At 37.6% G+C, this 27,423-nt stretch overlaps 1 protein-coding gene across 1 annotated transcript in view; it reads left to right on the forward strand.

Moving 5' to 3' along the window:
• PCLO (piccolo presynaptic cytomatrix protein) overlaps positions 1-27,423 on the forward strand; it is a 347,313-nt gene that overhangs the window by 205,731 nt on the left and 114,159 nt on the right. The window contains exons 10-12 of the mRNA XM_031063010.1: positions 942-3,150; positions 8,244-8,380; positions 16,451-16,532. Of these exons, the coding sequence (XP_030918870.1) occupies positions 942-3,150; positions 8,244-8,380; positions 16,451-16,532 (2,428 nt within the window). The remainder of the gene's footprint in view (positions 1-941; positions 3,151-8,243; positions 8,381-16,450; positions 16,533-27,423) is intronic.

The following is a 27,423-nucleotide window of genomic DNA, read 5'->3' on the forward strand; positions in this document are numbered from 1 at the left end:
GAAATTGAATTCCATCTAACCAGTTGCACTGTCTACTTCCTTAGCTGATGAAGAGACACTGGCACCTCAAAAAAAATTAGTTATCAGCCTAAGGTAGATAGTTCTACGTCAGGATGAATCATTCTTCTACCATAAATTGTGGGGAAGTCTGGACATCTGGATGGAATTGAATTGCTATAATTTTATACTTCCTAATTTTTTAAAGCTTTAAACTGTAGCTTCCTAACTGGAACAAGTTTCATTTATGAAAGTCTTCAGTGAACTGAAGAAAGCTTATACCAGTTTTGTAAGGGACAAGAAAATCCCCTGAAAAAAAATACATATATAGCATCAGGTATGAGGAAAAAATTACAATATCATATAAGAACTATCTGCCTTGTCACTAGAAAGTTCTGCTTTGTTGTCTGGATTTCAGTACAAGTTAGAGCTTATAGGTATGCATTCAGTGTCTGGCTCAGAGTCATCTATTTGACTGTACAGATTATATATAAATTCAATTATGAATGCTTATATAAGTACATTTATAATTATACATAGGTTTTATTAAATTAAATGTTATATGAAAGGGAGGTGTATATATACATATATTCCCCTCCCACACACATATGCATTGAATATGTTTATGTATAACCATGCAGAAATTAAAAAAAAATTAAATTACTATTGATTAAACTTTAAGAATATAAGGTAGACTTTTTAAACTTAGGGTATACAAAGTCCTAGTGAGTGTCACCCTTATTTTTGCATCAGATTGCTCATCTTTAGTCAACTGATGACCATTTTCCTTTCTACTTTCTGCTGCTTAATCACAGATACAAAATTTCCTCTGTCTTAAAGAAAGTATGTGGTTAAGTTAAAAAGCCATACCCTGAAAAAATTTAAATAACTTGTGATTAAGTTCCCTTCAGGATAGTGATTCAGTCTTGTTTCTTCTATTGCAGCCAAAAGGTTCTTCAGGCTTGACTCCATCCAGCACTCAAAAGAAAGTGAAGAGGACTCTGCCCAATCCACCTCCAGAGGAAGCAACAGCAGGAACTCAGTCCCCATATACTTCTGTGGGATCAGTTTCACGGAGAAGGATTTGTAGGACCACCACTATGGCCAGAGCCAAAATTCTTCAGGATATAGACAGGGAATTGGATCTGGTCGAACGTGAGTCAGCCAAGCTTAGGAAGAAGCAAGCAGAGCTAGATGAGGAGGAAAAAGAAATAGATGCCAAGTTGAGATACTTGGAAATGGGCATTAATAGGAGGAAAGAAGCCCTGCTAAAAGAAAGAGAAAAGAGAGAGCGTGCCTATCTCCAAGGAGTAGCTGAAGAACGTGATTATATGTCAGACAGTGAAGTTAATAATACCAGGTCAACCAGAATAGAAACTCAGCATGGCTTGGAAAGACCACGTACTGCACCCCAGACAGAATTTAACCAGTTTATGCCACCACAAACCCAGCCAGAAACACAGTTTGCCCCTGCTACAAGCCCATATGCTCAATATCAGTATTCATCTCCTGCCCTGCCAACTCAAGCACCAACTCAGTTCACACAGCAGTCCCATTACCAACAACAGCAGCCTTTGTATCACCAGCAGGTTTCACCCTATCAGACCCAGACAGCATTCCAGACAGGAGCTACCATGTCCTTTACCCCACAGGCTCAACCTCCACCATCTCAACAGCCATCATATCAGCTCCCATCACAGATGATGGTGATACAGCCAAAGCCAAGACAGACCACGTTATACATGGAGCCTAAGATAACAACAAACTATGATGTAATTCGCAATCAGCCTCTCATGATAGCACCAGTGTCAACTGACAATAGTTATGCAGTTTCCCAGCTGGGCAGTAAATACTCTACCTTGGACCTAAGGATAGGACTAGATGAGAGAAACAGCATAGCAAGCAGCCCTATATCAAGCATATCTGCAGATTCGTTCTATGCAGATATAGACCACCACCATACACCCCGAAATTATGTGCTGATTGATGATATCGGAGAACTTACTAAAGGAACAGGAGCTCTTGGCTCCAGTTTTAGCCTCCATGAGAAAGATCTGACCAAAACAGATCGACTTCTTCGCACAACTGAGGCCAGGAGAGCACAAGAAGTGTCAGACTTCCTGGCACCACTGCAGACTTCCTCTAGGTTACATTCCTATGTTAAAGCTGATGAAGACCCAATGGAGGACCCTTATGAGCTCAAACTTCTGAAACACCAGATAAAGCAAGAGTTCCGTAGAGGTGCAGAAAGTCTCGATCATCTGGCTGGTCTATCACAGTATTACCATGGGGAGGGCAGCTACAGGCATTTTCCAAAATCTGAGAAATACAGCATAGGTAGGCTTACTCTTGAGAAACAGGCTGCTAAGCAGCTTCCAGCAGCCCTCCTTTACCAGAAGCAGTCAAAACACAAGAAAGCCTTGATAGACCCCAAATTAACAAAGTTTTCACCTATCCAAGAAAGCAGAGACCTTGAGCCTGACTATTCAAGCTATATGACTTCTAGCACTTCAACACTTGGGGGAATTACTACTAGGGCAAGGCTTCTTCAGGATGATATCACTTACGGCCTTAGAAAAAACATCAGTGACCAACAGAAGTACATGGGGCCACCACTGACGTCATCCATTGGAGCAGGCCTTGGGACTGCACTAGGTCCAACAATGAGATCTGCACTACAAGATGAAGCAGACAAGTCTTATAGTAGTGGTAGTAGATCTAGGCCCTCATCTAGGCCCTCCTCAGTGTATGGGCTCGATCTTTCATTGAAAAGGGATTCTTCCAGTTCTTCTTTAAGACTGAAAGCCCAAGAAGCTGAACCTTTAGATGTTTCCTTTAGCCATGCAGCACCTTCTGGAAGAACTAAACCCACCAGTCTGCCTATTAGCCAAAGCAGGGGAAGGATCCCGATAGTAGCACAGAACTCAGAGGAGGAGAGCCCACTAAGTCCTGTTGGACAGCCAATGGGAATGGCAAGAGCGGCAGCTGGACCCTTGCCACCAATATCTGCAGATACCAGGGACCAGTTTGGATCGAGCCATTCATTACCTGAGGTCCAGCAGCATATGAGGGAGGAGTCACGGACTCGAGGCTATGATCGAGATATAGCCTTCATCATGGATGACTTCCAGCATGCCATGTCAGACAGTGAAGGTAAATTAGGCCTCAGACTGGTATCTTACTATCACAACACAAATCCTCATTTCTATGCATGTGTCTGATTTTTGTTACACTTCAAAGACTTGTTCTTTTTCTGTTCCTTGGTGCATCTTCTGTGTATCTACATTTTTGGGGGGTTGATTTGTTTTGTCGTATTTGATATTTTTTATTTTACCGTAACAGTTTCTGAATGGTGTTAAGCTACTACTGCATGCTACTATATTGTTGTTGATTTGCTTTCCTTTTTGGTTTGCTTGTGCATTTTCCTTTTCACTTGTTTATGTCTACTTTTCAATGATACTGTGTAGAACATTCCATGTACAATACAGACTCTGCCATCAGTCTTTATGTGCAGCTCTCTCCAGTGACTGTGAATCATTGAACTTATTTGCAATAGTTTTTATTGGGATTTGGAAATAATCTCCCAAATCTCTAAAAAACTCCAGTAATTTTATGTGCATGAAATTTCATGATAGAACACAAAAAATGAAAATTCCATCTCCCGATGCACCAATTTAGATCTGTGTTTATATAGAAATAGTCTGTTCATCAAGTACATATTATATGTTAGAACCATATAGAACTTAACGTGATAGCAAAATAACGTTCTACATATGGTTTGTTGAAAGCATCCTGTCATGTGGACTACTGTGCATTCAGAATTGTGATTATGTAAGATAATTTGTCTTTGAATGGTGCAAGACAATCTCATACTTCAATAAAGGACATAAAGTATTTTACTTCTGTTGATGGGTTATGCAGCGTAGCTGGTTTTATATGCACCCCATACACGTCTGCCAAATAAGCACAAGAGTTTATCTCACTTAAGTTCATGAAAGGAACCTTTCTGATGTATTATAAATAGTGCAATTAAAAATGCTGCTTCTGAATAAGTACAGCAGAATGTTAAATCTGATGTTGAGTTAATAATTGCAAATTATGTATCAGTTTTGTTTGAGTCAGTTCAGAATTAATATATTCTAAATTGTTTAAAAATCATAAAGACAGTTTGAAGGCAAATGAAATGAATATGTTCAAAATTGTATGCACTCCATTAACTTTTTCTTATGTGTATTTACTGCACAATAAAAGAGACTTTGCATGCGCTCTATTGTCTGTAAATGGCAATGATTGTCTCAAAAGACATATTTGCATGATTAAGAAGTAGTACGGTTTATTTTTCACATTTCTACTAACCTCCGTTCATTATTGCATTGTTGATTTTTTACACATGCTAAATCTTTCATAAGCATTAGAAAAAATTATCTATTTGCCTTTCTCATACTTCATACTAAGGGCTTTGTTCTGTAAGTTTTTCTTCCTATTTCTTAGATATCTATAACCCCCTCATGAACTCTGTGTTTCAGGAGAGACTCAGGGTCATCAGCTTTTTTGATATTTATCAGAAGTTTAACTGTTTTTATTGTCCTTCAATTCTTAGCACACAGAATCCTATAATTAAATCTGAAAGCAGCTGAGAGGAACTCCCCGAGCTGAAACTCATATCATTCTTCCTAAATAAGCAGATGCTATCTTGTCTCCTCTCAGCTTGTGACTTTTACGGGTCATTCTAGAGTCACATTGTGAAAGATACAGGACTTTTCCTCCTAAAAACTGAGGAGAACCAACCCAGATCAAAAAGATCCATTTTGGTACCATTCTGTCACATATAAACAGGTCATGGAGAATTACATATCTGCCCTACAATGCATTATAGTTCTCATATATATTTGTACAAGACATATGTATACTTCAAGTTGAACATGTTTCAGTCTTAAATCAGTCTCTGATTAGTTAGACCCTTTCTGGGGTATTCTAATTGAATTCACATATTCGGTATTAAAGTGATATATCACTCAGGGCTTCCCCTTTCAGCACTTTTTCTAATTTCTATCAAATTTTATCTTCACAAATTGCCTATTTCTTGGGAAACCAAAACATTTCATCACATTATTTTCAAATATGCAGTCTAACAGCAAGTAACCTGTATTGAAAATTATTAATATAATTTGGATGTAAGATAAAAAGTGTTCAAAAGAAGCAATTACATTTCTACAGAAAGTCATGGCCTTCTTTTTCAGGGACTGCACTCTTCTCTGTAGTGATTTGATGCCCTGACAGTGGACAGCTATTCTGGCATGTTTCATCCAACCTTTTAGCACAATTTACTTTGCAGCTTCTCTTTATTTTAAGCAACTGCTGCGTGGTCTTGATGCGATTTCATGTAAAGAAATTAGTCTTAAGCACTATCTTAGGAAAAATCTTCTCGTGCTACAGCTCGACTTATCATCTTAAAAGACTTTTAAAAATTAAGTTAAAATATTAAATTTGAATTATTTTTCTTTGGTTCAAATTCAGAGACATGCATGACTTTCTGTTCACTTTTCTATAGGTGACATCTAATAACAAATACTAGAAGAGAATGCAAATAGGACTTTGAGTCCAAACCTTCTGTTTTTCACTAAGTACATACTGTAAAAAATCTTAAAACCATGCTTCAGGACATAAGTAATGCTTGCACTGGGATTCCAAACTTCAAACAGGTGGAAAAAGTAGCCTAAGTGTCAAAAGAGCACAATGTCCAGAGCTGCCCATTGAAAATAAACAGCATTTTGAGATCTTGAAACACCTGGGATTTTCTCAGGGTTCTCAGTACCATGAAAACTCTGATCCAGTAAACAGATCTCTGTCAGCCCCACAGCTGCCACTTTCCACACATTATTAGGTATGCTGAAGATAATAATTTTCAAGCACACTGAAGCTAGTACTCAATTTTATGAATATAAATAGCCCTTGTTTTTCAGAAGGTATAAAATGTACCTTTTCTCACCTCAAGTATATTTTTTCTTTTATATGCTAATTTGGAAATTCTTCAGCAGAGTTTAGAAGTTTAAAATTGAGATATCAAGACATCACGATATCAATACAGTTGTTTCCTTGTAATTTTTCATCTGTGGGATTTACAGTGATCACTGTTATCTCTCTGCTTGTGTTTCTTGGATCCCACAGCCTGGAGTTCAATCTCACCTGGTTAATCTGCTTGGGTGGAACCACCTGGCTGCGTTCTGTTAGCCTTAGAATAAAAGGATGACTTCTCTAAGACTGTCAGTGGTTCATCTTGGCTATTGTCAGGTTTCCAGCTGTGACAAATCCCAGCTGTGCAAGCCAAAACCAATGGGGTGTGTGTGGACATGTGAGTGTGGGGGTTGTGTGTGTCTGTATACACATATATTTATAACTTCTTAAATTTCAATAAAATACACACATTCCTCACAGTTTGATAAAAAAAAAATTAAAAGTAGGCTGGTGTGAACTGCAGTATGGAATTTTACATTTTCAAGAGTAGCAAGCCAGGAAATGTTATTTCAACTGAGGCAGGAGGAAAACAAAAAATCATTCTTTCATCTGCTCAGATGATGACACAGATTGTGAGAGCCAGCACTAGCATCTGGGGTCAGGAATATGTATTAGGTTCTTCATGCAAGCTTCCGAAAGTTCTGTCAGGATGAGTTATGGACAAGCCTGCTTTGTGCAGGTACTGATCAAGTGGCATAAATGTGTAAAGCATGAAATTTTTGCATGCTAGATCATAACTGCTATCAGTTGGTTTATTGATAGCAGTTAATAACTAATCAGTAGTGAGATAAGCATCAAGCTCTAATAATGTTTCTGGTAATTAATATATTCTTATCTAAATAATATTAAATAAACCATTTCATGTTAGATTAAGTTTGTGCACAGTCATGAAGGAAGAGACTGTATAATATCAATCATAATATGAATCAAGATTAAAAATATTTTGAAGGCTTATTATATTATATAGAATGGTGGTTCTACCACATACAATGTATTCTTTAAAAAAAAATCATGCATATATATTATTCCTCTTTTTGGAAAATTTAAAAAAGTAGTAATGAAAAAACACAGCTTCCTTTTTTCCCAGTAACATTTTTTTAATTATTTCTTAAACCAAATAGATAATGTTTATTTTCACAACTAAATAGGAAAGATTATTAACACTACAATTTTTCCTTTTAATTATTTTCTGTGTCATATTCATTCACTCTTATTATAGCAAAAACTGGTCTTATTTAAGTTTTGCAATTCCTTGTGGTTTCACTGAAACAAATATTGTCTTCCTTTGATTTCCAAATTCATTTCACTTAATAAAGCATAAAATTCAAACTTGCCTTACATTCTACATTGAATTATCTGAACATTGCATTGGTTTACACTGATTGGCAACATTGAAGAAAACAGGACATGATTCTGATCCCAGTGGAGTGACACCTATGTCCCAATAGTCAGTAAGCATAAATACATCCATTTGCAAACCTGATTTCAGTGAAATGATGTAATTTGATCCCTAAAAGATGCCTAATATAACATTGCAAACAGTAATATTAGTCTTGTAGAATTTTTGCAGAAAGAATATTAAAAATCCATACATAAAGGCTCATACTGCAAAATCGGGGGATGGAATTAAAAATAACACCTGTAATATTTCTGCTTAGAATTTCAGTTACATAGGTTGGTTTCCTATCTTCTTTGACTTGGTTTGGTATCAATTTCATAAAGTGGTTGTACTTTTCTTATATGTAGTTCCAGATTATTTCCAAAATATTTTGAACAGCACTCAGTTCACAAATTTGGGAATTGGTGGAGTCTGCATTCTGAGGGTTGGTTATTTTGAGTTTTGATTTGGATTTTCTGAGTGTGGCGTTTTTTATTAGTCTTCTGCAAAATACCTAATATGACTAAATTTTTCTGAACAAACATTTTAGAGATATGTGAAATCTGCCGTGTATTTCTTAGCTGCCAGAAGGAGGAAGTGCCTATAGCACTTGGTAGATATCTTCTATCTGTATTTAATATCCATGGTTCTGACATAAACAGAATCTTCTCCCTTTGCTGTCTCACAGCTAAATAATAATGCTCAAGTTCAATGTCTCAAGTCTCACCTCTAACTTTGCTTTAGCTGCATGGCCAATTAGTAACCACTCTGCATGTTTGCTATGCACAATGCACATTCTTGCCCTTTGCCCAGCACTGGACCAGAGCATTTGACCTGTCCTTGGTTTTCAAAGCCTATCATCTCCGTCGGGAAGAAACAGATTGGTTTGACAAGCCCAGGGAGCCTCGTTTGGAGAACGGACACATCCTTGACAGAAGGCTGCCAGAGAAGTTGCCACACTCTCGACCACTAAGTCAACACCAAGATCAAGTAAGCTGTCAAATAAGATGTGCCTCTAGTTTTATAAATGATTGATAATTTAGTCATACTGTCCAACAGTTCCCATAGGAACTACAAGATTACTCTAAATCCAGCTGCATTAAGCTGAGGTGCTGTTGAACCCATATTCATCATCAACATTTGGTGATAAAATTAGATTAACTTTCCTCTACAATTCAGTATTAATTTTTCAGGTTGTCTTTTGACTTCTGAAATATAACTGAAAATATCTATCCCTTAAGTATTCCTACTGGTAAAAAAAAAAAACAAAAAAGAAAAAGATTAGTCTAATGTTCCCTTACCAGCTTTATCTCATCCAAATTCCGTCCCTTCTTTTAGTAGTTGAAGGAAAATAATTCCTTTATCCTGTTGACATTTTTTCCACTTTCACTTGGTAAGTATAATCCCAACAGTCTGTAATTAATTATTGAATAATTCAGTGAGAATCTATCAATCTAATACTTAGAATATTTCATTTATTAGAAAGAAAAATACCATAGTCTGCTTTTTCAAGCTTGCCAACTTTAAAATCTAGTTTACCTTAGGGTACCATTCTATTCCCACTTTTTATTAACAATGTTTATGTATTTCAAATCTCTAAGGTCTTCAGTTGCTTCTTTTAGATGTCATTTTTCATTTTTACTGATTGATTTAGGTTATATCCTGATATATTCTTATGTTTTGATTTAGATTACATTTTTACATGAGATCCAATGAATGCAGTGAGTGCATTTCCTTGAGACAAGAGGAAATAACCTCCAATTGCACCAGGGGAGGTTTAGATTAGATATTAGGAAAAAATATCTTCATGGAAAGGGTGGTCAAGCATTGAAACAGGCAGCCTAGGGAAATGTTGGAGTCATCACCCCTGGAAGTGTTCAAGAAACATGGATGTGGCACTTGAGGACATGGTTTGTGGTAAACCTGGTGGTGGTACCGGGTTGACAGTTGGACTTGATCATCTTAGACATCTTTTTCTAAGATATTAACAATCCTGTGATTCTGAGAGAAGGTATTGCATGGCCCCTTTGTGATACTTAATAGCTTCTACTGCTCACGTTAATTTGTCAGATAACATACAACACAGGAATGTCTCTGTCATGCAGCCTTTAAAAGTTTTATGCTCGTGAGCATTTGCACTGACATTTGACAATTAAATGTAGGTTTTATGAAGCAACGATGTAGATTTTATGAAGTAAGTGTTAAAATGTCTTACAATACAAGCTTTCATTTATTTTTCCCTTCTTTTCTATCCCTAGCATATATTGAGATTTCCACACCCTAGGTTGTACTGAGCCTATTCATTTCTTGTTGAGAAAAAGGGCTTTACATGATATAATTCTTACAGCAATCTATTCAAATAGATCTATGATTCTATGAATCAACTTAATTGCATAATAAAGGATGTTTTTGAGTCTTAACATCTCTTAATATCACTAGCAATAGTTAAAAAACTTGTCTCTCTGAGCACTTTGATCCTCATGCAAAGCATTAATTATTCTAAGAATACATAATTGTATTTTACCACTACAGCTTTCTGAGGTAAAATTTAAAATTTTCCTTGAAAATCAGGTTTGTCCAAAAGAATTACTGCTAACCCTGAGCTCTGTGATCAGGAGGTGGTTAGTAAGATACACTTAACTTTTACAGCTCCAGAGCTTTTGTCCTGGGAAACAGTTCCCAGGCAAGGTTTTAGTCACAGAGATCTGATCATTGCTTTTTTTCCTCATATAAATAGCACTACACTAGGACTGGTTGAAAAAATTTGTTCAAAAATTTCAGCAGCAAGGTTGAAGGGCCTAGGAGTTCTTGTTTTCCTGGACATTTCCAGGAAGAAAATAGGTTTGTTTTTTTTCTCCCTCAAGCTGTTGCAGTATCCTCATGCTTATATGGAAATAGAGATACAGCATCAAAATCTTGCCAAAGGAATTTTTTTTAAGGTTTTATAAAATATGGGATGTAAATTGGAGAGTGAACATGTTTTAAATAATTCTATCTGATGCCATGTAAAGCCTCAGCAGAAGAGGTGATGTGTGAGGAGAAGTTTTACAACAGTTCCTTCTTCTCTTTCCATCCAGGTTAGCTACTGTCAGTCACACATCAGTACAAAATGATATCAATGACTCTGCAGAAGGGAGAAATGCCAGGTCTCACCAACTCCACATCATCTACCTAATCAAAATGTTACTCAGAGCTTGTGTACGTTAAAAGTCTTCTGTGAGCATTTGTTTTTAAGAAAACTTAGAAACAAATATATTTTCAGACACTCCAGAAATTAAATTGCTTTGTGACAAGATTAAAAGGGCCAGAGATATTTTTAAAAAGTTCCATTAGCTCCATGATGAGTTGTGAAATATTTAGCAATAGAAGAAAGTAAATCAGTGTTAACATCCCTATTTTTTCGTATTAGTATTATATTTTCAAGTGATGAAGGCAAATAACCCTTATCAGGGCAATGAGAGTGATGAGGCAAATTAATCACTCCCTTAGGGCTTTTTCAGCCCTGTGTGTAATCAAAGGGTTACTGAGTTCATTGTTCCATGCTCTCTGTCTCCTGTATCCCCACCTCAGTACTGCACAGGAACCTGTTGTGCCCAAGTATGATGTACTCAAAATGTACAAAAATGGCAAGTCATTCTCCATCCAGAACCATCTGAACATATCCACCTTCACCCAGAGCTTCCTTTGCTGCAAATGATTTCCTGAAGTTGCTTAGGAGGGAAGTTTCCTGGTTAGCACAGGAACTAAGCCATTACACTGCCCTTAATATCCTTTACTGGGGACAAACCAGCCACAGAAAGAATAATTTGCATCAATAGCACTAATCTGCTTGTAATCAGTGTTTCCAAATACCCTTGTTGGCTCTAAATTTGCTATTTTTGCGATCTTCTGTGTTAAAAAATGAAAATATTTTAATGACCACTTCAATACATGTATTCCAGAAAATTTTGATTTACACATGTGAAATATCAATTTTCTTACTAGATGAAATCAGAACTGCTTGATTACATCCCACAGAGCCTGTACAACAGAAGGTAATAAATAAAGCACAGCCCAGAGCTTTTGAAGCAAGAATGCAGTGGAGTGACAGCCCTGAACCGCCAGGTTTCCATGGATTTCTTATAACCCAGTAGATTAAGCTCACATACTGTATTACAAATATTAAAATATATTTGTTTCTATAGCAACTTCTGTGGTGCTATTTAGTATTCTGAAATCATGTTAAATTGCAGTTCAGTTGAATATCTCAATAGCCATTTCCCAATGTATTGATGCTGGACTGCTTCCCTGAGGAGGGTAAAACCTTATCAATACATAATCTATTGTAGAATTCCCACTGACCACTGTTGACCTCAGCAGTTTGCTGTCACTTCCAGTCCACCAGCAACTTCTTTAAGCCTCCTGACATTAAGAGTTCTTTTTCCTTATCATTTTATGTGAAAAATATTTGCATATCCTGAGCTAAACTGGCTGTTACGAACAATTTGGGAAAGAACTGTAGGAGAAAGTTCCAGGGCAGTAAAAGTTCATGACAAGGGCATGGACAATGAGAGTATATTAAGAGGATATAAGCAGTTTTTCAGTGAGGGGTTTTAAATACTTCCAGTCATCATGGGTGGGTCTTTTTAAGCCCTAAATGAATAATAAAATCCTAAACTCATCATAATACCAGTATATTGTTCACTTAGGCAACAGTTTTCTAATCACAGAAAGAAGGCAAGGGTCCTAGACATGAAATCTTTTGAATGCAATCCCCTATTTCTAAACACCATAAAAAATTATATGCTTTTCTCTTCATTCATGAGTTATTACCATTTTCTTGAAACTTACGTCAAGCCTTTTTAGGGGCACTTGGAAAATTAGAAATTACGAAAAAAATGGGTCAAAAGGGGAGTAGTAGGGCTAAAATAGAAAATACCATTTGTGACAGAGATTCAAAGGATACCTGCAAACTTTTATTCCACATTTTACTTAGTTTTGATTGTTTTGCAACTAGTGAGGAGAATTTATTTTAAATTGTAGTAAACTGTTTTAAATTTTAAATTGTAATAAACTGTTTTCTGTTAGGGACTTGGTTGGGTGGTTGATATTCTCTGGAAATATGATGAGAAATTGGAAATTTCCAACTTTAGTATAATTTTTTTTTGTTCAAATATTTAATCTAAAGGGTGGATTGTTGGCCACCCCCTCACTGTAATTCACAAAGGAATTTATCTGGCAGTGCCTCATTTCTTAGTCACTCAGAAATGTTTTTATCTCTGCATGCCAGAATGACTTCTGGAGCAAAGGTCAGTGTTGAATTTACCTAATTGCAGAAGAAAATGCAACTCTGTAATTTATTCATGAGCAGGAACATTGTATTTGTTAAGTTTTTATTCAGTGTGTCTTTTTGGAAATTATCTGCATCACTGGGGATCTATCAGCAGAGAGAACTTTCCACCTTGAGGATTTTGAGACTACTCAACATTTGTGCTCTGCACAGAAGAAATTCAGAGGTTCAAAGGGGCAGAATTACCACAGCTGGAGAAATTCTTGGTACCAGCTTGCACAGGCCTTGGGTGCTCATGCAAGTACCTGTGGTATTCAGAAATCAGGATGGATACTGCCTAACCCACCACTTTGAGCGTGCACCATCTTGTTCCTGGATACCCACCTGAGGTAAAGTTTCCCCTGAAAATGGTTTTTCCCAGAGGACAACAACCATCTGTAGCTGCTGAGAGTCACCTTATCAGGCCCTGTCTAACACTGGAAGGGGAGATGCAGCAACATTTAAAACCAGGAACAACTTTGGTGATCCAATCCAAAGCAGTTGATACATTATAGGTGTGGCTATGGCCTGGAAAATGAAAATACAATTCATTAATTTTATTTCTAAACTTAAAGAGAGCACTGGGGAATTTTTTTCTTCTTGATTATCCTCTTTAACTTATTCCCTTTTATGAGGCTTACATAGTGTTTGTTTATCAGACAAAACACTTAAAGCCAACAGGAAATGAAATGCATTTTTAAACTCATCTTCTGTTAGAAGCCCTCAGCACAATTATTTCCCATTCATTCCATTTTTGGAGGGCCTTTGAGCTGACTAATAACATGAAACACATGACCAGAGCTTACATTTCCTGAGGAAGAGGATGATATGCCAGTGCTGAACTACAAACCAAGTGTACTGAATGCTCCCAAAGAGGTGAGGAAGGATGACAGGGACAGTTGGCAGAAATCTCTGGGATTTGTAGCAGATATGTGGGATCAAGTCAACTTTTGCCCTGTGCCCTAAATCTGGCCTTGTGGACTTGTTCTCCACTCCTGCAGCTGTGCAGTGGAAGGATGGCCCCTCTGCACCAGTTTGGATTTCCACTGCCATGGCTGTGTGGCTTCAGTGGGGTCCCTCTCTGCCTTCCCTGGGGAAACTGGGGGAAGAGTCAGCTTGAAGGGATTCCTGCCATATATTCAGCTGCAGGGAAACCAACTTTAGTGGAAGTAAAAAGATGAGAACAATTGGAAACACAAAATAATTTGTGCTCTACAGGTTTTGAAATATTCTAGTAAATTTTCAGATAAATTTTCAGATAAATTTCAGAATAATGTGTGTAAATTTCAGATAAATATGCTCACTAATGATTAAAGCAAAACATCAAGAACAATGTAATTGCTGTTGATATTATCTATTTACAGCAACTTCTGTTTTTTCCTATTTGTTCTGCCACTTCCAGAAATGTACTGGTCTGAAAGTAAAAGCCTAATGACATGTTCCATTTAAGTATTGATACCTACCAACAATAAAAAATAATATACTACCCTGGATGCTAATAAAATTTAATGCTTTTATTCAGACCTATATAAATCACAAAGATTTATTCTTCTCATAAAGTTCTGGAAGTAATGAGGAAGTAATAGGCTAAAGAAGGAGACAGTCTATATTTTCTGATGTATTTGTTAGCAGTCATGTACAATATGGCATTGAATATTCTTGGATTGCTATTTATTAAAAACATGAAATAAGATAGAGCAAGTAAAATAACATGAATTGAAGTTTAAGAGCTGCAGCATTCTTCAGTTAAATTGAATTACACCAAAATGGATCCCAGCTAAGGATCTATTCAAATGTGTTTGTACATTTATAAACTGCAATATTTCTTTTTTTTTTTTTAATTCAAAATAAAATTAGATGCATTCTTCCAGATTTTTTACAATTTTATTTTTTATATAAAACTTGCTGAATACAACCTTTATTGTTTTATAAAATTTGAAACATCTGGAAGTGTCATTAAAAACATAACACTCTCCCTAGCCATTAATGACTGTGGAAGCCTCATAGAACTTTATACACTCCTAGTAGTATTAGACTCTGTGTTTTGACAAAATTCCATGATAAATTCAAATGTCTGCCTGATCATATGTTCTGATTTTTTCTGGAGCACTTGTCTCCTATCAAATCCATGATCAACTTCATGTCTGACATTAATTACAGTCAATATTACTCTCACTGTATTAGGGGAGGATTTGAGTCTTCTAGATGCAACATCATTCACTGGATAAGCAACTGAATTATGACAACAGATGTATAAACTCTTCTGCTTACTGTGGGATTGAGCTGAGCAAGTCCCTTGACTTCTCAGTTTCCCTTCCATCATTTATATGCGCTATCCATTCACTTCATAAACTCTCCAGGGCAGAACTAGGTTTGAAGTGCTTGGCTCAGGAGGAGCTTAATCCCTTTAAATGCTACTTAAATATAAATAAAAATAATAAACCCTTGGCAGCAGGCTGCTGATGCACTCAAGCTGCTGCATTGCCATGCTGAATGGCATTGTCCCCTTGGCTCCCTGAGGCTGCTCCCTGAGGTCCCATCCTGGAGCAGGCTCAGTCATGCTCCCTCCTCTTGGTCTGGGTGCACTGCCCAGGATTGGAACTGACATGCAGAGGCAGGGGGAGTGATGGGTTCAGCTTTCTCACTCGTGCTCTGGGGTCGGGGTAGGAACAGGCAAGAGGCAGGATCATAGCAAAGGCAAAGAAGGCTTTACTCAAAAGAACCGCACAGTTTTTATAGAGTGGTACAATAGATTTTATTCTATTGGTTAAGTAACAGAAACATCTTTCTCACGCACTGTCCTTGAGAGGAACAGAAAAATAAAGTAGAAAAATAGCACCTGCAAATTGTTTATAGTCAACAGGTTATCATATCTTTCTAGCTGCCTAAAATTTCTCACAAGCCGCTGTGAGAAACACTTGCCGTTTCTCTCTCTCTGTCCCATGGCATCCACACAGCTTTGCTACCAAAAGACCAGAACTGCAGGCAAAGAGGGGCTTTGATGTCCGTGGGGGGAGTGTTGCAACCAACACTCTGCAGAGGCATTTTGGTGTGGGCTCAGGAAGGTGGGTCAGTCCCTGCTGCTTGGCCCCTCCTATACCCAAACCATGGAGCAGGTGGGATCATTTCAATAGGACAACTGGCTCTTTAAAGTCTGTTGTAGGGTGCATTACTTTCAGCTTTGATGTGGTCTAGGATAAGCCCAGGTAAATGCTGCACATTTTCAGGCAATGTAGTCCTATGAGTCTTAGTTTAGGTCTTTCAAATGGCTTTTGGGATTTGAAGACAAGAGGTACATTGGGCCATGTGGTTTGGCTGAAACTAAAGCAGTAACTCATGGATGGTAACACATTAAACAAACATTTTGTTTACAAGTCTAAGAAAAGAATTTTATAAAAATACAGGAATAATGTTTTGTTTCTTTCTTATGTTAAACATGGTTTGAATAAAGGATTAAGATTAAAAGAAGCTATGGAAGAGAATGACCACCTTCTAATCACTCAGAAAAATCAGAACTAAAGCCATATTTGAAATTAATCTGGAGCTATGGAAGCAAATATTCATTACCTCATGGAAGGAATTTGCAGTCTGAAAAATATCTCCAATCTTGGGAGAGTTTTTGAATTGAGAAATTTTGATATTTCCCTGGATGAAATAAGTTTGTTTGCTTGTTTCTGTTTAAACTGTCTAAAATTATTTATTCAATTGTTGTTGGTTTATCTTTTTATGACATGCATATTTGTGTTCCTCAGATAAATGGGAAGCCCCTGCAGTACATTTTCCCTCATACAAGGCTCAAACTACTGAGAGACCCAAAGGACCACACAGTTTCAGGTAAAAAACCCTCTACCAGCCATAATAATTAATTTGATTAGCATGAATTATGCAACAGATTTCCAGTATTAAAAATAGTTCCTGTGTCTATGCAGCAGGAAATTCAGTGGTCATTTTAAATCTTGCTCACTGGCTATAATCAAAAGCAGCAGTGCATAAAAATGGTCACAACATCTGTTCAAGATATATAAGCTATACAGACATTAAACACAGAGGAAAATTGGTTGTGTTATCCATATGAACAGTCTGTTTTGCTGTTGCTTTTTATGTAACTCTATATTCTCTGCATGAGTCCTTACAAAATAAGCTTGTGTAGGTGTTCAACATGTACAGAACTGAGAATTTTATTCTTTCTGTTCTGGAACTCTCCCCCTGGTCCCCCCCCCCCAACTCCCCCCAGAGAGGGGGTTAGGAGAACAATCAGATCCTGTTTTTCTGTGATATCTTCATATGGAGACATTTAACCTAGGACTTCAGATTTATCCTCTTTTTCCCTAACACTGACATAAATGTTCATGTAAGTCAGAGTCTGCTTGCCAAGGAGATGAAAGTAGCAGAGGTGATGTTCATTCACCTCCCAGGCTGAGAGCTGGAACACAGTGTAATATTTTCATGTGTCAAACTGTAAAAGGCTGCCAGCTACAGGACCTGGCACAGGTAAGGTCTGTCTGTCTGAGCTTCTGGAATTGCACCCTTTCTCACCTCTAATACTGATACGGAACGCAAGCTTATTTCAATATACTGGTTTTGTTCTTTCAGAGGTAGATGCTTTAAGTGGTTTTTCCGTGAAACCATCAGACTTTCTTTTAACTTGCTTAAAAGATTCTAATAGTGTGTGTCAAACTCTGTTTCTGCACAGAAGTAATTACTGACTGCCAGCCCTGGTGTTCCCTCAAGCATTAAGCAGAAAGTGGCATGAACTTACTTGAATTGCTAAATATTGTTTTCACAGGGTTTCTGGCAGTAAAGTCTTGATAATTTCCATCCTCAGTACCCACCTCACATTTAGGGTGTTAAATGAATGCTCTGTATGCATGATGAGGTATTTTCTTGTTAGTCAGTGTAACACCCACCGATGATTTCAGGCTGCAGAAAGACCCCTCCACCCACACAGCCCAGTCTGAAAGGAGCTGCCAGCTCTGCTGTGTGTCAGCCTGTGCTGCTCCAGGCCCTCCCAGTCCACAGGAACTCCTTGGCATCCTTGTGGGGATCTTTGCCCTGCGGGCTGATGAGTAATGCTGTGATCCAAGCTGCTGTCTTACTCAGAAATAAGAGGAATTACAACCACACAAGTGTAAAGCTCGTGATTTAGTGTTGCTGAAGCCTGCTTTCCTATGTAAAATTACTCACCCTTATGCAGTGGGAAATGCCTATTCCAAACTCTTGATTAACTCTCATGCTGGCAGTCACAGCAACACACTGTGCCTCAGGGAAAATGCCTTGTGAGCAGTGATGGGCAAACCCAAGGTGTAGATATTGACGTCTCATTGACTAATGCCTTGCATAAATGAGGTCACGTAGGATCAGAAATTTACTCAGATAAGGTTATATAGCCCACACTGGGATTTCTCACTGCTATAGCTATATAATATTGTTCTTAAATTCTAATTGGAGAAAGCAAGCTTGTCTCTGTCTACCAGCTACAGTCATATTTTTGTTTTAGTCCAGATACATGCTTGGAGACCTGCACAGATATATTTCTGTATGATGCATACCTAGATTTCCCTACAAGTATTTAAAGGCCTAAATGCAAATTGTCCAGAAAAGAGCCAAAGGTAGAAGAGAGTGGCCCTGAAACAGAAGAATTAATTGTAGTTTTCACTCCTTATACATCTTTGAAGTACCATAACTCCTTGACTATGTACCTCCTTTCCTTCCCTTCTCTCAAGCGTCTGAATGATTTAACTACATGAAAACTCTCTTCAAATGTGCAGTGCATTATGCTTAGCCTTTGCCTTTCCAAATGACCTCTACCAGAGATAGAGATATGGTTTCAAAAATAATTAAATTTTATCAAACATTATCTGCAAACTAATAGTAAAAATCTCTGTTTATTAACCAGAGGAAGACATAGAAGTCTATTATGCAGAAAAAGTTACTTAAAATATTGGTAAATTTAAAAAATATATACTTTTATACCATCACAGTTATCTCACTACAGGAGTTTTGGATATTCATCTAGATTGCATGTCTGATTGCTTCCCCAGCTCGTTTCTTTCTGTTTGTTTTTATTTGTTCCCTTTGTCTCTTTTTGCTCTTCTTTCTCCCTGCCCTTCTTTCTTATCAAAAGTACCAAAATGAGGTTTTGACTCATTTTATCTGCATTTATACTTGTTGCATCAACACAGGATGTGTATGTTAAAAACCACAACCCTCAGTAAAGCTCACATGAGGAGATCAGATCTTTCCAAGAGAACAGTCACTGTTGAAGCCACCCTTTGAGCAGCATCTTCAGCTGAATTTTTGTGTTGCTGGATTCTTACAAGCCAGCTGGCCTGTGGTCCTGGGTGACCACAACAGTGTGAGCACCATCCATTGTCTCAGATTTCCTCACAGTACATACAGAACCTCCTCTGTCTTGGCTATGCACAAAAGCCTCTCCTATGTGATCATTTCTGCAGATGCAAGAGCACTTTATGCTTATGTTTTAAATTATCTATCTGCAGTTTGGTCAGTTCTAAGCAGGAGCTGTCTGGGGAGATGCCTGAGACTGACAGATTCTCCTCAGGGGATTCATGAACACACCTTCAGTGTACAGTTAGTGTATCCTAATGGAGTGTGCACAGCAGGAGTTACATAGGGAAATGTCCTAAACTGTACAGAATTCCCACTTGGAGAGTTCCTGTAACTGTTGGGCAGCTGCTCTGCTGGGAAGCTGGCCAGTGCTTCTGCCCATTATCTCATTTCACTGGAGTTCTTGGGCCAGCCTGGGCATTAATGATTCAGTGTGCTGGGTCAGCCCAGAAAACCAACTCTACCATAGCAGCTGTAATTGTAGGACAAGATTTCATCCTAATATCACCTTTATAAGTTAAATTCCACAGGTCTCATCATAATCTTACCACAGCAGAATTTGCTGCCTGATTATGAATGCAAAAATTGTCACATTCTGAATATCAATAATAAGACTAATCCCAAATATTTTAAAATTCAGGCTTTTCCACAACATATTATGTGCACACGTATTTGGTTTATTTGCTTTCTTGATTAATGAAAACTGACTCTGAGGTACAGATGCCTTTGATGCCTCTTACATAACCTGGCATAATTTTGCACACAGAAGCATATAATGTGAATATTGGCATGTGAATGAGGTGTTTGAGGATTGAGGAATCAAGCCAAAATTGTGATGGCAAGAGAACAGTAGCACTGAATGAAAAATAATTATATACTTGCTCACTGTGTGCTCTCTTGAAGGTTCTTGTTTCTTTATTATATACCACAATCTAGAGCATACACATCTACTTTTTGAGATATGCAGTGTCCCCTCCTCAGACCATGAGAGGTGTGGAGGAATTTCCAAGGATTAACTCTGCAGAAACTGATTAATAATTTGCAATTAAGGAAACAAAAAAAAAGAACTGGCATCACAGATGTGCTAATGTGCCAAAGCAATGAGGGCAGTGCTCAGTGAATGATAATATAGCAGTGTTTAATGCTCCAGAAACTCACTGTTTGTTTTCACTGAGAGTCCCTTGTTCCTGCAGGATCCTTTAGCAGAGCAGCATAAGCGCTGTTTTATACTGCCACAATTTTCTCTTCTGTTTTTTATCACGCCGTCGTTATATTTGAAAAAGTGAATTAAGGATGTGGCTGTTGAAGGTAATGAAAACACTGGCAGTACCTTTGGAAATGTTGCAAAGGTAACTTACATTGTGTTACTTCTGACCAGGCAGCTGTTTAGGCACACTCAGGGGGAAAATCCAACAAGGCAGACACATCTCAGTAGGTCTATAGGTACAATGAGTGTACTCAGTCAAAGTGTATCTACCTCACTTAGACTGAGTCAGAAGTAATTCTTCCTTTTTGAAAGGAGGATGTTCTGTATTTCCAGGAAAAAATGTACCCTTGAGCAGCCAGACTGTCTGTGTTGGGGAACATCCTTTTCAATTTTGGTAAAAAAAAAAAAAAAAGGAAAAAAAAGAGGCAGAGAAACGATTCAATGACTCAATGATTCAGAAAAATTTGCAAACTTTATAGTGGATGGTGGGAAGAAGAGTGCATCCCTAATCTCTGCCTCACCAGTGATGTCAGTGAAACTGCAAGTAGAATTACAGGGTAGCTGTAATGCTGTACACACGTCAGACATGCCTCATACTCTCCCTAAGGATTGCTAATTCCTGCAAACAACACTCCAGTGTTGTTTCTGCAGTGTGCCAGCTCATGCAGTGCTTATCTGGATGGAGAAGAAGGGAATTCAAAGAGGTTTCCTGTATCAAGACCTCACTACTATAAAAATTAGTTCTTACAGAAAAATACTAAAGGGCAATGAATATGTGATTAGTAATCAATTAAAAACATGTCAAATATAGTCACAGTCTATGTTCAATGTGAGAAGTCAGAGTGAGAACTGCAACCTATCTCCTGTCCTCATACTCGTAGAGGATTACCTATCCTACTTCTTTCATTTAATTTTGGGCAGAATTGAGATAATACTTTGCACAAAAAAGCAATACCCTCCTCTAATATTCCCTTGTCATCGGGGAAGGACTTAATCCCTAATTAATGGTGATCACTCCCTCAAACATTCACTCCTTACCAGAGACACGGCACAGAAGGTAAAACCCATAAACAGAAAGGGACTGAGCTGTTGCAGTCAGACTACATCAGAGATTTTCCTGGGAAGTCATGTGGTAGTAAATGAGGACAGGACTGGAAATAAAAGAAAAGAGAGATATCTGGTTTTGTCTTACTATCAATTTTAGAAAGAACTCAATACCATTAAACTTTTCTAAAAAGAAACAAAGAAACAAATAAATTCTTCTGTGTGCTAGAAACACTTTGTAGAGGTACAGATCATATATTCCATTTATGTCTCTTGTCTACACATTATTTTAATTTGAAAAGCACTACTGCATGTATTTAAAATACTTTCCATGAAATCTTTCTGGCAGTTCAGTTGTTTATGCATATTGCAGTATATGAACACTTGAGATTTTGAGAAGAGGAAGAGAGTTGAAGATTTGGAGTGGAGGTAATTGAGAGGGCAATGTGTCTCCTGGTTATAAAGGTTCCATTTGTTTTCATAGCTGTCATGCACAAAAGGCTGCATAAACAGATCACTGCAACACTGAATGTTAGAGTTCAGTAAAGGCCCCAGATTTCCATGGAAGTTCAGCTCAGTCAGTGGCACCTATTGAGCCATTGGTGTCTATCAGTAAACACAGATGAAACTCAGTGCCTACAAGGGATTTTATAGATTTAAAGCTACACTCTACCATAGATGGCACCATAGATTCTGATGTGACAGATTGTCCAAAAAGATGAGACTTTTATCTTGTTTTCAAGTAGATGTGATAAATGCTTCAAGAAGCTAATTCATAAAACACTTTATGATCCTTCAGGATAATAACCAGTGTGCACATCAGCATGAAGCAGATTTGCAGCTGATATAAATCAATGCTGTGCTATTAAAACAACTGCAATATATCTGAATTTCATCAGCTCCTGATCTGACTTCATGTGTATTTTATGCCTTAATTGCCAATGGCCAAGAAATGCAATAGCTGAGTAGATACAATCATGTTTCTAGGAAACAACTTCATTGAAGCTAATTTTGCTAGAAGCACCAAAACAATTCTCCTGAGGACACTCTTGAAAATGCTGTACCTATATAGACAACCAACCTCTGATATGGATCATCATGTTTTATGGATCATCATATTCCAGGGAATTGCATAAGAATAACGACGTAAATAAAAATTTAGGCTGGATTTCATTATACACATTATTTTTCCTGCTGTTTTTAAGTTCCTGAGTAAACTTGTTTTTGTTTGCCTTGTCATGTTTCCTTTCTCTCTGCTCTCCAGATTTTAGATTGCTTTATCACCACTACAATGTCTCAAAAAAATAGCTTGCATTTCTTCATGGTGCTTTTAATTCTGAGCTTTCCAAGAGACGTCATTTGATGTTTTTAATGTGTTTGAGCCTTCTGTTCCATACAGACAATGGAACGGGGTGTAAAATTGTTCCAGCAGATAAGGGCCTACCAGCACCCTAGCATATGTCTGGTCTAGATAAGGCTGGAGGAGGAATGAGGAGATAATGTCTAGTAAATGAACACAGGAGGAAGGTATGTTCTGTCTCCATTCACAGCCAAATAGTGCTGAAAGGCTTCATATTGTTTGATCCCTGCTATAACCTGGTACATTGGCACATTGCAAAGTCTTTCATGCCTAATGTCTCATTTGCATGCTTTCTTCTCATGCATTTGCTACCATTGGACCTTGACTAAAGAAAAGATCACCCTTGTATTTCCTTGCCTTAATTCACCGTTGTGGTTTTGTTCTGGTTTGGGGAATTTTTTGTATTATTAGAAAGTGATGAAAAATATATTTCAACAAGTCTGTGCATTGGCTCCTGGGTCTGAAACACAACATCTAATCTCTATTTTGAAATTTAAACATACCTCCCATTTCAATGTAGTCAGAGACAGGTGTTCTAGCCCTGCATTTTGCAGTTTAAGCTCATTTCAGTTTTTCCCATTTTACTTCTGTATAGTTTCAAAGCACACAATATCTGAAGGTGTGAAAATCACCATGGGTTTACAGAAATAGTGAGTTTCAGCTACTTGAAGGGTACACTTTAAGGCTCTTAGAAATCAAAATCAATAGCACTTTTTTAATATCTTTCTTAAAGTTCAGTCACTTAAAAGTCTATTAAAAATTCATATAGCTCTATTTGTAACTGTGACAAAAGTCAGATTGCTGCTGACACTCACAGTTTGCTATGCCAATTCTCACAAACATGTGTGATTACTGAAAATCTGTTGTGCATTCTAATTCCTTCTTTACTTTCCTTGTTCATATAATTAGAAAGACAAATGGTTTCATACTTTCAAAAATTAGCCCAGAGGAAATATTTGCTTGAGTTAACACATGAACAATGTTTGCACAGAGCTTCTGAGTCATGTGCCAGCATTCTCCTGCATTTGTTGAAGTTGTTGCTACTGCATAGGACCTATATGATGATTAAACATAATCAATCCTTGCATTTGCTGCTGGAATGCTATTTACTTTCATGAGAGAAAAGATCCCTGGAAAATTAATTTACATTGCTTGGATGCTGAAATGATTCCAGGAAATCTAGACTGTTTATACTCTAATATCTATAATGGAGCTGCTCAGCAAAGCAGTGAAAAGATGGTAAGATTTCATGATCTTCCCTGTGTCCTGAGAGCAACAGCAACAGATTGGCTACAGCCTGATCTTTACTATCTCCGTAAGAGACAAAAAGGACTGAATTGTAATTGCAGAGCTCAGGTTATAGTCAGCATATTCCAGCAAAGTAAATTACAGTCTTTCTGCTGTGTTGCTACTGTGACACAATGAAGAATACAAGGAGATAGGATTTCATAGTGTTTGAGACACTTTGAGCTACAGAAGTTCAGAATAAATATATCTAAAGGGACAGAAAGTACTTCATGATGGAAATAAGGAAAAAAGAGTGATGAATTCTGAAAATGCATTTGCAGTAATGCTTGCCAGGTCACCAGTAACAGAATTTATGAGTAGCGGGTTCTTGGTTACTGATAATATATAATATAAATACAAATATAAATATATATGCACATATATATAAATACATGTAATGAATAGCATCACTGAAACAGTTCATGGTGCCTGGAAGGATATGAAATGACAAGCAAAATATCTTTTTGAAAGCCATAGAGTTGGTTAATTTCCAAAAAGCAAGAAAAGGCCATTCAATATTTTTCCTCCAAGAATGGATTTCTCACAAAAATAAGTCTGCAGTTATTAAGCACTTGAAGTCTTTGCTAGCAGAGAATGGAATGGAATGGAATGGAATGGAATGGAATGGAATGGAATGGAATGGAATGGAACACAATGAAATATAAAATACTGTATTTCAGTCAGAAGGTACCTACAAAAATCTTATAGCTACTGACCAATTCAGGGTGGAAGAAAAGTAAAAGTAGTTAAAGGCATTGTTCAAAAGCCTCTTAAACCCTGACAAGCATGGAGAATTGACCACCTCTTGCAGAAGCCTGTTCCAGTCTTTGACCACCTTCTCAACCTAAACTTCTCCTGGTACAGCTTTGAACTATTCCCACAAGCTCTATTACTGGTTACCAGGGAGAAGAGCTTAGCACTTTCCTCTCCACTTCCCCTCCTCAGGAAGATGGAATGACAATGATGTTGCCTCTCACAGCCTTTTCTCCAAACCTGACAAACCCAAAGCCCTCAGACTCTCCTCACAGAACACTCCTGCCAGCTCTTTCACCAGCCTCACTGCCCTCCTTCAGACACACTCAAGGACCTTGACAATCCTTCTCAAATCGTGGGGCCCAGACCTGTGCATGGAGCTCAAGGTGAGGCTGAACCAATGCTGGACACAGTGCACAATCAGCTCTTTTGACTGTCTGGTGATGCTGTGTTTGATGCTACCAGGACAGGGTTTGTCCCCTTGGCTGACTCACACCGAGCTGCAGCTGAGCAGCACCCCCAGATCCCTCTCTGATTTACAGTCATTGCTCTCCCGCTTACACTTGTGCCCAGTGTCACAGGTCCAGGATCCAGCATTCCCACCTGTTAAATTTCATCCCACTAATCACAGCCCAGTGTTCCAGTCTATCTAGATTCCTCTGAAAGGCCTCTTGTCTACAGCACCTCCCAGTTTTTCTCGTGAGCAAACATGCTAGTGGTGCATCCAACTCCTGCATCCAGACTTTTACACACATATTGAACAAATCTGGCCTAGAATTGATCCCTAAAGAGCACTGCTGGTGCCCAGTCCCCAGCCAGATGTCATTTAATTCACTACAATCCTTTCAGCTCTGCCCTTCAGCCAGTTCTTCACCAAGAACATTGTGAACCCAGTCATCCCACAGCTGGACAGCTCATCCATAAGGATGCTGTGAGAGCCAGCATTAAAAGGCATAGTAAAATCCAGAAAAACTACTTCCAGCACCTTCCCATCATCCACTGGGCAGGTGACCTAAAGCTTCAAACTCTGATTGTTCATATATTCAGCTGTATAAATCAGTGGCTTACAAGCCAACTGTAGTGATTTAGTATTCTTTTTATTTGTTTGTTTATCAATGTATAAAACCAATTTAATTGCATGATCAATCTTGTCAAAGTTTATCATTATAAATTTTATTGTATATTTGGTTTGGGTGGGGTAGGGTTTTGGGGTGTCTTTTTAGCTTAGCATGCTCCATCTTGAAGCTTTAGTTAAGATTAGATGGGAGAGTAGGATCACAGCCTTGGGAGATCAGTAAAAACAGTTTTAATTAATTACCTGTCTTCTCATTTTGAAGCATCCTAAAAAGGATTGGATTTCTAGGTGCAAAATTCCCTTTGAAGAGATATTCTCCTAAATATATTTTTCATGGAAATCTATACTCATAATTCAAAAAGGTGCCTTCTCTTATTCAAATCACAGTGATTTGCTTTTTGATGATTTACTGGTCCTGTGTCTTCTAAAGAAAACAGAAGTTTATTAATCAGGAAATCTAAATGAGGAAGATTAATGTATGGTTATATCAAAATGGCCTGAGAGATGGAAATTAAGACTCAAAAATAAAAGCAACAGAAAAACAAGGGAAAAGATATCTGAGAAAGCATAATTGAATGTGTCTGATGGGTATTTTTAAACTATCTGCAGTCAAGGTTATAAACTGGGCAATGTAATTTCAAACAGTAGTAGTAAGCTCAATATTTTCAATAGATAAAATATGAATAGGCCTGAAAACCTATCTTTACATGAAAAAATAACAGCAAGACCCAAGCAATATTTCTTTGTCAACCAGAACACAGCACTTAGAGCTCATTGGGTGAAAAGTAGCTCATTCATTCTAACTACCAGGAATGAAGGCTTTGTAATTAACTGTAATTGGAATTTGAATTGTAATTTAAATAATTTTCTAGTAGTGTTTTTGCAACCCACACAATCACACACTCACCAACTCCTGTGATTCTTCCTTACCAAGCATACCTCTACTTTATCCATAAGGTCAGTTATACATTTCACTCTAAAACCTACAAATATAAAATACAAGCCCTTTTTAAAGTGTCCAGAATAAAAAAAAAAAAACATATAATAGCATGAAAAGTACTTTCTTTTATTAGCAGTAATATGGACAAAACCCTTCAAAAGCTAAACAAACATATCAGCCAAGATTTTCAGTTCCCTAGTATAGGTATCCCTGTGAATGCCTCTGAAATCAAGCATACACTCATTTATATGACAAACTAGTTCTCTCTCATTCTGTCACAAATAAGCTATGAGAGGATAGAAATGCCAGTACTGTACATCATGATAAAATCCTGACTCTGAGGAGTTCCTCCCCTCTGTGATGAAAAATATATTTAAAATTCTATGTGTTGACTGTGTGAGTTAAGATACTGTGTCCTGGCTTGTGTGTGTTGTGTACAAAGAATAGTTGCTTCTTGGATTTGCTGAACTCAATAGTCCCCAGTTTTGAGCTTTAGATCTATAAACATATTAATGACTCTTTTCATACTGCTTGATCAGAAGTCGTCTGTGCAGCCCACACGAATTTCTAAGTTCTCAGGGTGGACTTATGTTTAAATGTTTTTATAGGTGTATGCATTCACTTTATGCAATGAGGTACTTATTTTTTTTTAATTGTATTGTCTAATTTTTTTAAAGGACATGATCCTTAGAATGGTGGTTTTTCTTTCCC

The sequence above is a fragment of the Geospiza fortis genome, unplaced genomic scaffold (assembly GCF_000277835.1).
Source record: "Geospiza fortis unplaced genomic scaffold, GeoFor_1.0 scaffold732, whole genome shotgun sequence".
Classification (NCBI taxonomy): Eukaryota; Metazoa; Chordata; class Aves; order Passeriformes; family Thraupidae; genus Geospiza; species Geospiza fortis.